Source organism: Pezoporus wallicus, unplaced genomic scaffold (assembly GCF_028554395.1).
Source record: "Pezoporus wallicus isolate ANWC-B61680 ecotype Strahan unplaced genomic scaffold, APGP_CSIRO_Pwel_v1 contig_7722, whole genome shotgun sequence".
In the NCBI taxonomy this organism is placed as follows: domain Eukaryota; kingdom Metazoa; phylum Chordata; class Aves; order Psittaciformes; family Psittacidae; genus Pezoporus; species Pezoporus wallicus.
In genome coordinates this window covers 1,086,807-1,102,854 of record NW_026635420.1, presented here as the reverse complement: position 1 = coordinate 1,102,854, position 16,048 = coordinate 1,086,807, and the positions used below count along the sequence as shown (strand labels likewise).

The 16,048-nt window shown below is 38.6% G+C and overlaps 1 protein-coding gene across 4 annotated transcripts in view; it reads right to left on the bottom strand.

Annotated features, from left to right (window-relative positions):
• The window catches only part of POC1B (POC1 centriolar protein B), a 62,197-nt gene that overhangs the window by 21,238 nt on the left and 24,911 nt on the right, over positions 1-16,048 (bottom strand). The window contains exon 11 of one of the 4 annotated variants that reach the window (XR_008974145.1): positions 2,504-2,577. The exons of 2 other annotated variants lie outside the window; for them this stretch is intronic. Coding sequence is in view for 1 of the 2 variants with exons in the window: in XM_057423811.1 (XP_057279794.1) it covers positions 5,257-5,274 (18 nt within the window). In the remaining variant the exon portion in view is untranslated. Of the gene's footprint in view, positions 1-2,503; positions 2,578-5,176; positions 5,275-16,048 lie in introns of those variants that run through there. One more of the 4 variants, XM_057423811.1, reaches the window with a different exon arrangement.

Below are 16,048 nucleotides of genomic sequence, written 5' to 3'. Positions count from 1 at the left end.
TATAATAAAAAAAAAAACCAAACTGCTCTTCTGAGAGACTTCAGAGCTATAGCTTGAGAAAATAAATTTGAAAAAGGCAATCAATTTTAAATTGTTACTTCTGAGCAAAGCTAAGAAGAAAATTAAAATATGTACAGTATTTCCATTCACAGCCCGTTGGTAATAAAATGGACTCACATTCGGGCAACTTCACGCAAGTTACAAATAAGGAGGAGAAGGAACAGATTTAATTAATCAATAGGAAGTTATTACCATGACATTACCAGCGGATGTTCAGTAGAAAATTAAATTTAGCTTATAAATGATGTCACAAACAGCAAGCCATAATTGTTCATCTTTGTTTTCTGTCAAGCAAAATAGCCAAAACTCTGGGGGTGGTACTTTATCAATTTGTGAAAAATCCTTACACATAATCTTATCACCCCTGCCTATTCCCAAATGTTTTTCCATGAAGCATTCACAGATCAGATAAAAACAAACACTGTACCCTAGTATCCCTTCACTTTGTGATGTTTAAGAGTAGAATCTGAGTAAAATGCATCCATTTATAAAGATGCCTGAGCAGTTTTATTTATAGAGAAAAAGAATCTCCTGTTCATATTCAAAAGATATGAAAAAAAATACAAGTCTCTGTCACTCAACTGAAAATCATTTGTCTTTAGTCTTCTAAGGGCTTTGAATTCAGAAAATTTAGACAACGACTTCCAAATGAGTATCTTAATGATCTTATAATTAAGATGGGCTTATATGAAAAAGTGATATTGGTAAGCTTCCTAATGAATCACAAAAATTGGCATGGTCTGCTTTTTAAAAATAATCCTCTAAATTTTGAACACATGGTACATTTGCCTACTAATACTAAACATTTCTGATACTGTGATTAAAACAACTACAAACAATTAGTCATAAGTAGGGCATTAGGCTCAAACAGACCAAAGATCAGAGGCATAACAGAGTACTCTCCCACCCTTCCAGACCTTGAGTTCCTGTGGGTTTTGGCTATATGAAATCATGGGAAGTTTCTCGGGAGAAGTAACAGTACTATCATTATCACTGCTTTTTCCTCCATCTTGTGAACCTACCCTGAAACAAAAATGGTTCACTGTGGATCAGCTAAATTGAATCGTTTGGGAGATTTTTTTCCCCTCTGTTTTTTTTTTTTCCTAGGCCATAATTATTCACAGATCATTTCTACTGCTTTGAAACGTGTTTTTTTTTTTTCTAGTCAGTAAGTGATCCACATGAAACAGAATGTCTCTGATCTGTTAGGCTAACACTGAGTATGTTAAATCACAATCTGTTTTATCGGTTTCTACTGAAGAAAACTTCCCTGTAGTTTCAGCTGATGACAGCATTCTTCATTTCCTCTCCTCTCGCACACACATGAATCAGCACAGCAAAAACCTGCCATGTGCCAGGCTCTGAAACCTTCTGCTCCTTGCTCTCTGACATGGTAGTTGTGGTACAATTTATTTGCAAAGTTTAATTAAAGCTTTGCATTCAAGCAGTAAAATAGTTAAACTATGCAATGCATCTAAAACAAAGCTCTACCAAGCATTTCTAGCTTGAGCAAACCTCTTTCAGAGCAACTCCTAACACAGATTTTCATACTTAATTCAGTCTTTCATGGCTCCTTAAGCACCTCAGTCTTCTCTAGCTTTTAAAAGAATGTCCAAGCTAAAACCAAAAATTGAAAGTACTTAATGTAACTGCACCTCATCTAATCTGACAAGGAAATACTTGCTCTCCTCCTCTGTGGCACTGGCATCATCGCTGAAGGCAGCACATACTTCAGTTTAGATCCTGACCATGAGTAGTGGTATCAGGATACAAACTCATAGCCAACAAACCAAGCTAAACTATCAGACTGCATTCCTCAGCAAAACAGGCATTTTCAGCTAAATACAGTAGCTCTACAGCTTGTAAGTTAAGAGAAAAAACACAGAGCCCTCAAATGTTCTAATTAAACCACTACCCTCAGAGAAAACGAAGGACTTCCCCCACAAAACAAGCAATATTGCTGAAATGTTAACAAATAAAAAAAAATAAATGTCATGAACATGCAACACAAACTGGATAGAAATCATTAGAGGTTCAATTTCAACAGGTGAGAATTTCCCTGCCAGGAAGTCAATTCTAAATATAACAGTTCAGATAAGCCATATTCAAAACTTTCATAAATTATAGAAATACTTGCTCCACAGGCATTAAAAATAACTATATGTACACTATGGAGTAAAGGTAAAGGAAGGTGATAAATGATTTTCAGTGCAGCTTCAGCAAGAAACTTTGAAAAGCTGAAGACAGGTAACATGAGAACAGGAACATTCCCACTATTCACAATTGCAAAATAAATAAAGTAGCCAATTTTAATTTAGATAAATTACTTTAAATTGCATGTGTGCACATCCAGGGGAACATTTTATATAAAATCAAGACTAAAGTTTCAAGTGAGAACTTCTTTTTACCTATATAGAGTCCGAATACAAATTTTATTACATACTGTGTTTGATTTTCTTATCCATACTAGCGCAGGGAAAAGCTGAAGGAGGGCTAGAAGAATACTTGTAGCATTAACTGGAAACATAATGAATTAGATACTAGAAGTGAAATAATGACAGCAAATGAATAACCCTATATGGACAAGGCCTCTTTTCTAATACTATAAATAAAATGTTCTGCTATTTTCGATACTACAAGTGATAATGAATAGAAAGAGAAGTAAAAATTCCAAGGACTTTCCTAGCATGTGGGCAAACTCCCTATCCTCCAAGTAGTAGATTGTGGAGGTTTAGAGAGGGCATCAAAAACATGGAGAGCAGGAGGCAGAGTTACCTCATAGTGTGAGTGAGAGCAGAGCATCCTCACCAGGAACACATCTACTCACACAAATGCCAGCTGTTCTGGATTGGTTGCTCTTGACTTCTTTCTGTTCTCTTTCCCCTCCTTAAGAAACTGAGTGAAAGTCTCTTCTTTAGACCAACAGCTAGCTGAGCAAGTCTAACTGAACTTCACAAAGAAACAATAGCTGGTAACAGTATGATTTATCATGCAGAGTCTTAAATTATATATAAAGGTTAGCACCTCATCTATCTTCTTCAAAGAGCTGACAAAGTCACCTAGTATATTCATTGGTATTGTTGAAAATGAATTTACAATGAAAAGAGATCATTCAACAAACCCAAAGGAATTTCTCATTCTTGAAGGCATGCTTGCGCCTAGGGAAAAAAATCATATACTTTACAATATGTGGTTGAGTTCTTTTAGACAAGCATCTCTTCTACTTAACCTGTTGGGGCAAAGCTGATCTTGACCAAGTTACACTGTATGCAATGACAAGAGGTAAAGGAACACACTTTGTCTTAAACCCCACATCTCAATAAGAATGAACAAAAAACTACTGAACACAAAATCCTGAAAAGACAGACTCTGCCAGGACAAAGAAAAGGATTGAAGAATGTGAGTAACCACCTCCTAAACCCTGCATTAAGCCAGCAAGAGCTGTGGTCTCTGTGCTCCAGTCTCCACAGCCCAGGGGTCTGATGCTCCCCAAGGGTGGGAGACTGCTACACAGAACTGGTGTAGTCTCTACACCGCAAAGCCTCCCTTCGTGCACATACACATACTACGTTAGCAGAGCCCCCTGGTGTAAAGCAGCACAGAAGATCTGTTTGCCAGCCCATACGTAAGTATATACTCATACATTATCTACTAACAACCTTCTTTAAAAGTTATAATCAAACCCAAGAGAAGCTTGTTTCTGTTGGCACAGCCGCACCTGTACCGATGGGTTTTGTCAGGGTAACAGTGTCAGTGCTATGGTTTGAATTATTTTTTTGGGTACTTCATACCAACATAACTCATGCCAATAAAACTTTATTACATAGACAAACCTAGCTTGCCTCCCATTACACAAGGATTTCACAGTGACATCGCCATTCACAGGGACCTGGACAGGCCTGAGAGGTGAGCAAGTGCAAATCCCATGAATTTCAACAAGGCCAAGTGCAAGGTCCTGCACCTGGGTCAGGGCAGTTCCAAGCACAAATACAGACTGGGGGCCGAATGGACTGAGAACAGCCCTATGGAGAAGGTCTTGGGGGTGTTGGTCAATAAGAAACTGAACATGAGCCGGCTTCAGCGTGTGCTTGCAGCCCAGAAACCAACCATATCCTGTGCTGCACCAAAAGGAGCGTGACCAGCGGGTCGAAGGAGGTGATCCTGCCCCTCTGCTCTTGTGAGACCTCACCTGGAATACTTCAGCTCGGGGGCTCACAACATATGAAGGATGTGGATCTGTTGGAGCAAGTCTATAGGACTATCAGAGGGTTGTAGCACCTCTCCTACAAGGACAGGCTGAGGGAGTTGGACTTGCTCATCCTGGAGAAAAGAAAGCTCAGGGGAGACTGTCTTCCAATACCTTAAGGGATGTACAAGAAATTTGGACAGTGACTTTTTATAAGGGCCTGTAGTGACAGGACAAGGCGGAATAATTTTAAACTGAAAGAAGGTAGGTTTAGATTAGACATTAGGAAAAAGTTCTTCATTATGAGGATGGTGAGGCACTGGCACAGGTTGCCCGGAGAAGCTGTGGCTGCCCCATCCTTGGCAGTGCTCAAGGCCAGGTTGGACGGGGCTTGGAGCAACCTGATCAAGTAGAGAGTACCACTGCCTGTGTCAAGAGGCTGGAACTAGATGATCTTTAAAGTCTTTTCCAACCCAAACCATTCTGATTCCATGAAATCTTCGCTTTTTAGCTGAGATCTAGCAGCTTTGACTTCCCTTCAGAGCAGAGGTAACAACACGAGGGTAAATCGCTTGACTGGGTGGCTATTGACAATGCGATTGAGGTTTTACTCATGCTTCTATGGAGCAAACAATCTCATGCAAATTATTTACAAGAAAATATTATGCAGTAAAAAGCATTAGAAACAAAGTTAGCAATCCAGCTCTACTGAGTCTAAAGTTGTATGCAACAGGGCCAGCACAACTACTTGAAGACTTTGCTTGAGAGCCAGATGCTACTATTAGGGAGGAGAAAAAAAAAACCAAACACAACATAGCCAGGAAAAAAGTATTTTATTATGTAATACAGGAATACTGTTCCTCAGCATTTGACCAGTGTTTTTGTTAATAAAATGTTACATCTATAGCGGATGATGAACAAAGGTTTGAACAACAGTGTCACAGAAAATCCCATAAGGAGAAAATGAAGCTTCAAAATTTTACTTGAAAAATCAAATATATGTGCTTTTGTTAGGTTTCATGTAATACCTGGAAAAAGCAGCAAAAGCCTACACTGAGCTATTTCAATGCTCACCATTAGTACAAGCTGTCCAATTTGTCCAGGTGAACACAATACTGAGTGCTGCTGAGCTTAGTTCAGAGGTGGGATTTTCAAAAATTGCTTTAGCAGCACTAGCATAACTTTGTACTTCAGTTGAGTTTTATGATTTACTGTGATAGAAATCACAGTAGGGAACTGCAGAAACTTGAGAAATTTGAGAATCACATACAAATATCCAAGAACTGTTAACTTTGGAGTGGCCTGGCATAGTCTCGAAAAATCATTTATTTTAATTAGTGTTCTATTACAAACTTCTGTCAAAATACACACATTATTCAGCACCAATTAAAATGCTAAATGTGTTGGCACATAAGATTGGTAGGTAGAAAGGTTCTGCTTGGCTGTATTAAAAAAAAAAAAAGGAATTCACAATGTTAAAAATTACAGTTAAAGCATTGAGGTTGCCAATAATAGCTTTACTTTGAAATGCTTCATAATTTTTTCCCACTGTTGAGCTGTGACAGTTGGAACTTTGAGAAAACCAAAATAAACACCTTACTGATTTAAGAACATGTTCTGCAGTTCTGTCAGTTCATTAAAATCAGAATTCAATTAAAGAAAAGAATAAAATATCTCTCTGTATTAAGCCAGGACAGTTACACCCTTTCTATAACATTTCTGCTTGTAGAAAAAAAGTCCCTTATTTGTACTGATATTATGACCTTTTAAAACTTCTGAAAGGAACATTATTTTGAGAATTTATTATCACCAGCAGCAGCCTAGTGACAGCGAGAATGTGTGGAGCTGTGTGCCCATGCAGGGTACAAGAGGATGTACCATTTTCCATACTCTGCTAAAAACACAGCATCAGTAGTAGTCCCATGTCACCTATGTCCCTGCATCTTCAGGAAAACAATTTCTAATAATAACAGGCAATAACATTAACAAAAATCTTTTCTAGACACCAATAAAGTTAAGCACATTAACACTTGCATATAAGATACTCCTGCTAAGAACTGGAGCTCAGATTCTGAAATGTGCTCGAGTTCCCTTGTGCTCATGTCCACATGGTACTTTCTTTGAAAGTAAAGCACATTTCACTAAATTACCTTAATGAAAACTGCATTAACTACTATCCACTGTGGTACAGGTAAGAAATATGAATGCAACTATGCTAAAAGATGTAAACCAGAATATCATACTGTATGTCTCCTTTATAAGTTTCATTTTATTAAGGCTGATTCTGTGCTTGCAACTGCAGAGAAGAGCTAAATAACAAGCAATCAATTGTACAATATCAGTTATGACAGGCAGTGGTCTACTCAAGAAGTGAACGCCACACACTGGGATATGGAGGAAGGCATATCCCTACTGTGTGCTACACTCCACACTTGATGTTAAAATGACAACAGAAATGAAAGCAGTTGGCACTATAATCCCAGATCAACAGCTGGCATTCCAGTCCTAAATACCAAATTCTTGTTGGGGATTTAAAGCCTTCACAGATAAAATACACTGCTGCTTTTTACAGCTGTAAAAGGCAAAATAATACAAATGGCCATAAATTAGAAGTGGTGAAACACTGCTGATCAGGATAATTGAAGACCTCAGCAAAAACCCTATAGCCATTAGAATAAGAAGCAGTAAAGTGGACATTTTACCCCATATTCCTAAGGAAACAATGCTGAGGCAATTTCTGTCTGCTCGTCCCCACACTTCACTTTTACGTTTTGAACTTGTTGCAGATTTAAGGGGGCCTGATGGACAAAAAGACATTCTAGATGGAGCTGATTTCATACAAGTTTCCTGAGAATAGATTGCTAGCTCAAGGAGAGAAATTAGTAAGTACTCCTACTGGGAAAAGGGCTCTGACATCAGTTTACACATTACTGGAGACAAGAGGATGCATATGAGAGAAACAACTTAGAATTACCTCAAAGCAAGGGAAAAGCTTCAAATAAAACTTTACAACCAGCTATGAAACATGGATCTGTAGGAAGCAAGGATACGTAATTCCTGTCACTCGAGCATTATTTGTACTATACAAGTATCATGAACAAAAGTCCTAGCAATGGCATGCTTATTAGCTAGAGGTGTTAAAAAGTGATACAGATTTTTTTTAAGTTGTTAATGAAGTATTTTTATCTTCCATTTTATCTTCCATTTTATCTTCCATTTTGGAAGATAAAAATGCAAATGTATTTCTGGCAAAATACCTTCTATTCCAACCATAGCAAAAAAGACTATTAAACAATTTACACTGCATATAAATATTTTTTAAATCCCAGCTTACATAGTTTGAACTCAATAGTTCTGAAATAACAAGTAAGCTAATGATGTTGATTTTTAATATATCCTGGAATAATGGAGAAATACCAGGGGGAGTGGGGAAGCTGACATTCCATCAGTAGTTAGGAAGGATAAACAGGGTAACTGTGTGGTCATAGGTCACAGTCAGCTTGAGAATTGTGTCAGAGAAAAACACTGAAAAGTTGATTTAGGACATATATAGCAAAGATTTAAGGCCTAATGTCAAGCAAATCAATACAGCTGAGAAAAGAAATTGTCAAAGCAAAGACCTCCCTAGTATTTAGTCAAACTGTTCCTAACAGAAGTATTTTCTTTTTTTTAATCCATAATACGTATGCTACAATTTTTATTAACATATTTTAGGTTGCAATGCAGTAGAAAGTCAATTATCTAGCTAGCGTTTCTTCATGTTTCTCTCTCCACCTCTCTTCCTCCCATTAACCCAAGCTTCTTTTTTTCTTTTATTTCTTTTTCCCCTCAAATACTACTTATTACAAAATGCATAACAGCAATGGACTCCAGTGTTTCTCTTCCAGAAGAACACCTTTAATCACTAGCCACAGACTGCTTCTCACTTGCTTTCCTCTGATGCCATACACTTTAAGCTGTTACTTTACAGTGCTTCAAATTCAAGCATGAAGGACGGAGCTGCCTGCATTCAGCCCCTGTCTCAGTTACCTGCTGTTTAGCCATTCAAACAGAAGAAAGCAAGTTGAATCCTTCTTAGGTTGAAAAAATAACTGAATCCAACACACCAACTGCCTGAACAAAAAGAAGCCATTAGTACCACCTCCTTTGCTCACATTTTTTCACTGCATCTTAGGAAAAATGATGCTCAGATGTGTCATGCATGTAACACACCTGTATATGTTACAGCACAATCACATTGGATAGATGGCTCCATGGACATGGCTCAACCTCAGTTAGGTTACAGCCACCACTAATCTCCTACTTAATCTCCAAATAATTTTTTCTCATTATTTCTTTTGTGCTAGAATTAGTGTTTGGATAGCTGAGCAGATCAGGGAATTGGATGGAATTAACCAGACAAGAACAGTCATTAAGTTAAAATGACTGTGAAATCATCCTGTCCTCCCTAATTTCTACTTCTTCCTCAAAACTACACTGGTGGAAGATATGATGCAAGATGCTTTCCAAGTTTTTCTCTATCAAACATCTATCTGATGAAGGAACATTTTTGCCCTTGGTGCCGAATTTTATTTGAAAAGTCTCAGTCTCTCAGTGTTGCTTTAAGCAACCTATGTCATTTTTGGATCTGACTCAGTGTTTCCATTATCTCACATGAAGCAAGTAACTGCATCTCTAACAGCAAACTAGAAAGCAATGCAGCAAGATTTGCAAGGAGAGATGTGCTGTATTAGAACAGTTGATGTATTTGGAAAATGCTCAAACAAGCTTTTAGACAGAAAGCACCCTCTGGGTTTAGAGACCACTTTAATCTAAGTGATAAATAGAATTTGCTAGTCCTCGTTCAAGAACTGTCATTTAGGAAAAATAAGAAAAGATTTAAACAGTATTAAAGTGTTTGCTTTCCTAACAAGCTCTCATTAACCATTTTGAATAACATATGGCTTAGATATATATATCTATATTTCACTCTATATTCAGGGCTCTACCACACAGTTGCAAGCATGCTGTGCTAAACTTAGGCTCCAGTAGTATTTAAGAACAAAGGGTAACTGAAGGGCAGTATTTTTGCTTTAGCATCTTGTTTTCTGACATGCTCGATTTGTAGCTCAGCTTCATTATCCAACTTAAGATAAACAAAAATAAAGGCTTACAACCTTCCCTGATAGAGTCACACACTATGAACTAAATATTCCCTTTTTTCTCAGTCCCACAAAATGTGCAGTCTCATAATTATTATTAAAGTTCTGTGAACACTAAGAAGTGCAAAACTTAACTTGTTCTCCTGCACGAAAAAAGTTAAGGCAGGTGCTTACAGGGTAACAGAGCTACTGAATGCTAACTTCATTAACTTCCATTAAGCTAAATGACTCACAAATGGCATTTAGATCAGTAGTAAATCATCATCTAGGTCAGCAGGAAGCTCATTACAGGCTGACAATCCAAGTGACAGAAACACTTTTCTACAAGTGCTATATTAGTAATTTCCTGTGTGAAAGGCTTGCTGCTGTTCCTGCATTCCTCGGGGGACGTTTCTTCTCAGAGGATGTTACTCTTCCCCAGGAAGAGGAAGGAACCAGTTGTTATTGGATGTGTGGGCTGATAGCTGTCGGGCATTTTCTGCGTGCCACAGAATCAGCTGTGAGAACTGTGAATACAGCTTAGATTCCCAGCTGGAGCAGGGGAAAACACTGCTTGGGCAGACAAGGTCAGAGCGTACTCATACAAGTATCTCAGGAAGTTTAAAGAAAAATAATACCTGGAACTTCCATCCCTCGAGTTCCCAGAAATATGCTGATTTGATAAAGGAAAATATACAGACGGATCAACTTGAAAAGCATTCCTGAAGTACTGCACTGTTGCCATGACTAAGACCCTAGCAAAGTAAAATACTGCCAGTTCTGAAAGTCATCTACAAGAGCTAGTTATCTTACAAAACAGTACCAGCAGTCTAGGGGTGGCATCTGTTAATAGTGTTGATTTAATCACAGAATGGTTTGGTTGGAAAGGACCTTAAAGATCACCCAGTTCTAAACCCTCTGCCATGGGCAGGGACACCTTCCACTAGACCAGGTTGTTCCAAGCCCCATCCAACCTGGCCTTGAACACTGCCAGGGATGGGGCAGCCACAACTTCTCTGGCCAACCTGTGCCAGCGTCTCACCACCTTCATAGTATTTAAAATCTACTAATCTACTCTCTTACAGTTTAAAGCCATCTGCCCTTGTCCCGTCACTACATGCCCTTGTAAAAAGTCCCTCTCCACTTTTCCTGTAGGCCCCCCTTAGGTACTGGAAGCTGCTATGATGTCTCCCCAGAGCCTTCTCTTCTCCAGGCTGAACAACTCTCTCAGCCTGTTTTCATAGGATAGTTGCCCACAGTGTCACTATAGGCCAAAGCAATATAACTAAACTGGCACTCTGTGTGCACAGATTTAGTTTCCTGTTAGGTCCGTCTCCTGAGTTTCATGTCCCATACCAACTCAAGCTTCCTCTGTATGTGCTCTGACACTCTTACAGGACAAGTTACCAGTAACTAGCCTGTGTCAAATCCCACTGGCTTTTTGTTTAGTGCAGCACTACGTTTCCTTATTCTACTAACTCATTTCCAAACTTGGTTACAAAAGAGAAAATAAAAAATCCCACAAGCAATTTGATTAAAATAGTATTAGGGAGATAGGATAGAGACAGACAAATAAACAGTACAATCTCATAAGGTACATTTCCTCAGGAAAGCAGGCTAAAAATAGCATAGGAAATATTATATTCTTGCACTCTCTAGTGCCCAAATTCAGAATTCTGTCTCCAATGAAAAGCTTGACTCTCTCTCAAGCTCCAGTTCACTCAAAGAAGATAATGAAGCCTATTAAGGAACATCAAGACATGTATTATTACCCAATTATGTAGCGGCACAACACATTTCCTGTTCTCTCCTTGTAAACCAGCAGTTACACGCTGCGTTAGAATAGCGTCACTGCAAAACACAAGGGCCGTTTGGATCATATACTTCTTTTATTATAAATGTTGTGTTCACCTTCATGTATCTGATCTTTAAGCGTTATTTGATGCTGGTGGTGTCAAAGCATATTGCTTTTAAGATTAGGTACACAAATCTTTTTAAACATGCCTGCACCTCCATAGAGGGTCAAAATACAAGTTTCGAAATCCACTGTTCAATATACCAAAAGCCCTTTTGGCACTTGTGACAGAAAATGAGCTATTTTGTTCAGATACACCATGTATTTTTTGGAAGGTCCATAAGTAGGCAACAGAAATGCTGTCTCTACTGCTTCGTGGTAGAGACAGTGGTAGCCTTTAGGAAACATAGGAGGCTTTCCTGCCCTGAGATCAGCTGAACATTTACCTGCAGAGCTGTGGGGAGAAGGCAGCCTATCTTCTTCCCCCAGCCCCATACACTGTACATGCATAGCTTGCAAGAAGTGGGGAAGGTCTGCTTGGAGGGGGCTGTCAGCCACGATAACATCAGAAATTGCTTGTCCAAGAGCAAGACCGGACAGAAAGAAGGATTCATTCGTAAACACAAAAAAGCAGAGTTTACAAATTCTTTTTCTTCAGCTGCACTGAACACTTCCGAGTTCCTCTATTATAGCATTTATTCTGTGTTTTTCAAGACCTAGCATCAGAGATTCAGAGCCTGTTTGAGAGTTTTGCTAATCGATGGAAAAGGTACAGACAGTTTTATCTTGGATACTTTGGAGAAACAGGATACCTACACATTATTCCCTAATTTCATTCCATGTTTGTGATCTGGAGTTCAGCTCATGGAATTGGCAGTTCATTCAAATATGCGTTTACTTGTAATAAGAACAACGGCAGTATATGGAAAAAAGTCTATAGCTATTCAGGGAGTGGCCTTTCTTACTTCTCTATCTGAGAACAAGGAAGGTGAGGTGATGGGAGATGCTAGGACCTGTCAATTTTTATCAAAGCCCTTCTACTGGTGCAATCACTTCTCAATACAGAGCTCACTCTAATTGGCAATTGAGTTTTGGACAAGGAACACAAGCAGGACGTTTTTCTCTTTTTCTTGGAGGACAATGATTCCAGTCTTCCTCTCAAAGAGATAGCACCAGAACTTTCCTTTGGTAGAGAAAAATGCATGAATATCATGCAGTGAGCACAGCTGAAGTGAAAGGCTAAATGTCTGAGGTCCCAAGAAAACCTGATATCCATGAACTACAGAAAGCTGTTGTGCTTTTGGATGAACTGTGACAAGCAGTAAGGGCAGCTATTATGCACAGTGAAGTACCATATGAGTTTTATTCTACTGGCTGTTCCCCCTCTGAATTAAGACTTGGGCCCCAGAGGAGATGATCTGTGTATAATATTCCTATTCTTTCCTTTCTTCCTTTTCCCCTCCCCTTAACTTCACTGAAGACAGTTGGTATTTATTTCCATGTAAGGCTGGAGCCAAGAAAGGATGTAAATCAGTAGTTGTGTAAGACTTCATGTATACAGAAATGGAAGAACAGATGCAGATTTTGCATTCATAATTGCTGTCTTTGCAAAATATATAAGGTGCTTTTTAGATTAGGGGTTTTGGGGTTTTTTGGTTGTACTCAAAGGCAGAAAAACTGGTGTCAGAAATACCTAAACCCTGAAATACATACTGGTGAAGAAGTGTGTATAGGATAAATTGAGAGTACAGATATGTCTACTTGTTTTGTATCAAGACACCACTACAAATGCAGTAAACTAACAGTGTATTACACTGAGAAATAAAAGTTGCACATGCTCTTATTTGCTTTACCATATTTTACAAGTTGAGCGGGGGAGAGGAGATTTTTCTGTTTTAAAACATAGCATGGTCCTTTGGCTCCAAACAGGAACAATCCTTATCTTTCCCCTTCCAATAATTAATCCAGTCTTAACTTTGTAGAAATCGCACTGTAAATGAACAATAAACATGTCTTTTTTTCAGTGTTAACTAGCGTTGGAAGAGAAAGAACAGCAAACATCTCCCAAAAAGTGCAGACATTCTGACTTCCAGATTACAGTACATTGCTTTGCTTCTTCCAAATCCTGTTTACATGAGCAAGGTCAGGGGATGGAACATTAGAGAGCCTCTACAGTGATTTCCTGCTGCTGTCAGTAAAAACTACTGAGACATCATCAACTTTCCCTTGTTACCAACAGCTTATCAGGGACCAGACGTTACAGATGTATTGCCTTACAGACTTGAAAAAACCCAACCTCCCTCAAAACTAAAAGTAAAATCAGAGAATGAAACAGGAGGAAATAGTCCCAAAGGGAAACAAAGAGTTCCAATTTTTCCTTTTCAATAGTTCAGAAAACAAAGGCAATATTAAGCTGCTTGACACAGAGAGGCACTAAAGCTTTCAGAGTCAGCTGCGAAATAGAAAGGAGAAAGAAATACAACACCCAGCCCCCAAACCTTGACCCCAATTCAGTGAACATTTTCAGAGTGTAAAAGGCTACAATACACCTCATTTTTAATAACTGCAACACATATGAAGGCTCTGACCGTTAGAAAAGTCAGGACATTACACAAATACCTGTTAGTTAAGCATTTATAGCTTGTCTTTATACTGGTTTCAGTAACATATACAAGAACTAAATAAATGAATCAAGTTCAAAGCTATTTTCCTGACAGTAACAATACAGACAGTAATTCTTAATGTTTATGTATTACAGTCCAGAAGAAAGCAGCTCCATACTGACAATTACACTGAAGTTTTTCCACCAGCCCATTTACCACATTTGCTTCACTAAGTTTACAAAAGAAGGTGCCTCAGTGTGAATATTACATGAAAATTGTTTTTTCACCATGTTCAAAAAGAACTGGCCTTACAGCTTTAAGTTAGAACACAAGCTGGAAAGATAAGGTGTTTAGAGTTCAGGGAGTTTAATAATTTAAGGGTTTGCTAGCAAAAGCCTTATGAGAACATCCATACCTGCATGTCTTGGCTTAATCTCTGAAGCAAGAAAATGCAAGTAAATTTAAAAACCTCACATAAGCAGGCTTTTTAAATGTGGAAGTTGTCACGGACTGTTGGGTTTGATGAAGCAATAAATTAAAATTCCTTGAAAAGGAGGAGTGGAAGGAAGTGATAATACCAGTATTTCCTCAAACAGATAAAGCTCAAAATAAAAATGATTTGCTAAGAAAATATCTAAACATATATTTTGAATTCACAATAAAGAATCAAGACTGTTGAATGTTTAAATATTTGTTTTTCAAATCTTCAGGCAGACTGTTATCACGAAGAGATGACAGTGATACTGAGCTGCACCCTAATTATCTGCAGTTGTGCGTCCTGTTTTGGGCTTCTCAGTGCAGGAGACACTGACATCCTGGAGTGAGTCCAGCAGAGGGCAAACAAGACGGTGAGGGGGCTGGAACACATGATATACAAGAAAAAGCAGAGAATCGGGTTTATTCAGCCTTAAGAAGGAAGAATACAGAGAGATTTTACTGCATCTCAAACATCTAATGGGTGGATAGAGAGAAGACAGAGCCAGACACTTGTTAGAGGACCACTGTGATAGAATTAGAGGCAACAGGCATGCTGGAACATGGGAAATTCTAGCTACATATTATGAAAAAAAAACAAAAACCATTTTCACCAGTCAAACACTAGAGCAAACTGCCAAGAGACGTGGTAGAATCTCCATTCATACACATATTAGCAAATGAACCTGACAAGGCCTTTAGGAACCTGATCCAAGTTGTCTTTGCTTTAATGGGGGGATTAGATGAAATCACTCCAGACATCCCTCTCAATCTATACTGCTCTATCATTTTTATTAACAAATCTTTAGAGAAGGGAAGAAAAGGAATACCTTTCTGCTCTGTCACAAGTCATCTTAAGGGCAGTAATAGCATATTTCCTATGACCAGTAGTACAGGACACAGTTTCAATAGCTGAGGAAGATATTCTCAATAGGGAGAACACTTTCTCCCATTCCCAAGAGTAGCTTGAGATCTATGGGAGTTTGCACACTTACCACTAGGAATTTTGATAGTCATTCAACAAAACTTTATAAAGGTTTTGTACAGACTTCCAATCTCCCTGAAGAGATTGCAGGGAGCTTTAGGGAACTCATCACAGATGTTCAAAAGCTTCACTGTAGTTAGTTGTCCCAGAGAAGCTGGTCTTTTGAGTACTTGAGACAGTGATCTGAGAAAGGCTGTATCTCTCTTCTTCAGAAGAAAAATTAAACATGTTTATTAGCTGCTTCCAGTGGTCCAGGGACTTGCCAAAGTATTTTGTAAATAACCCTTAGGGCCCTGCTGTGTCACAACCGTGAGAAATAGATATAGAACAAGAACCCTTAAAGATACCTAAGTGTAGAGTGCATTTTTTTCTCTGTACATGTCAGAAGGGGAGAAGAACGGCTTCAGCTTGAACAAAACACTTCAAAAAGAGTAAGCAGGTATAGATAATTAACCTGGCAACCTGATTAAAGAAAGATTTTTAATCATGTGAACAGTGCTCTTCCAGTAGAAATAAGACCAAAAAGTTGTAGGCAGCTTTAAGATGGGTCTTGACAATTTGGGAGGGGTGTAGGGGGAAGCATAGAGTGATACTGTCTTTGATAACCAGTATAAAAAGAGCAACCCAAGGGGTCTGGAATCAGGGAGAGGGATGGGGAAGGAAAATGAATTAGAAGTTGGTAAACTCAAGTTAGAGGAGGATTGAACAGAACACACACACAGAGACAAATAATGCACATAGTATCCATCAAAGTGCGGACAACAGTATCAAGAGGAAATCTGGCAGATAGGTTGGCAAAGTTGATGTACCTGCTCTTTACTATGG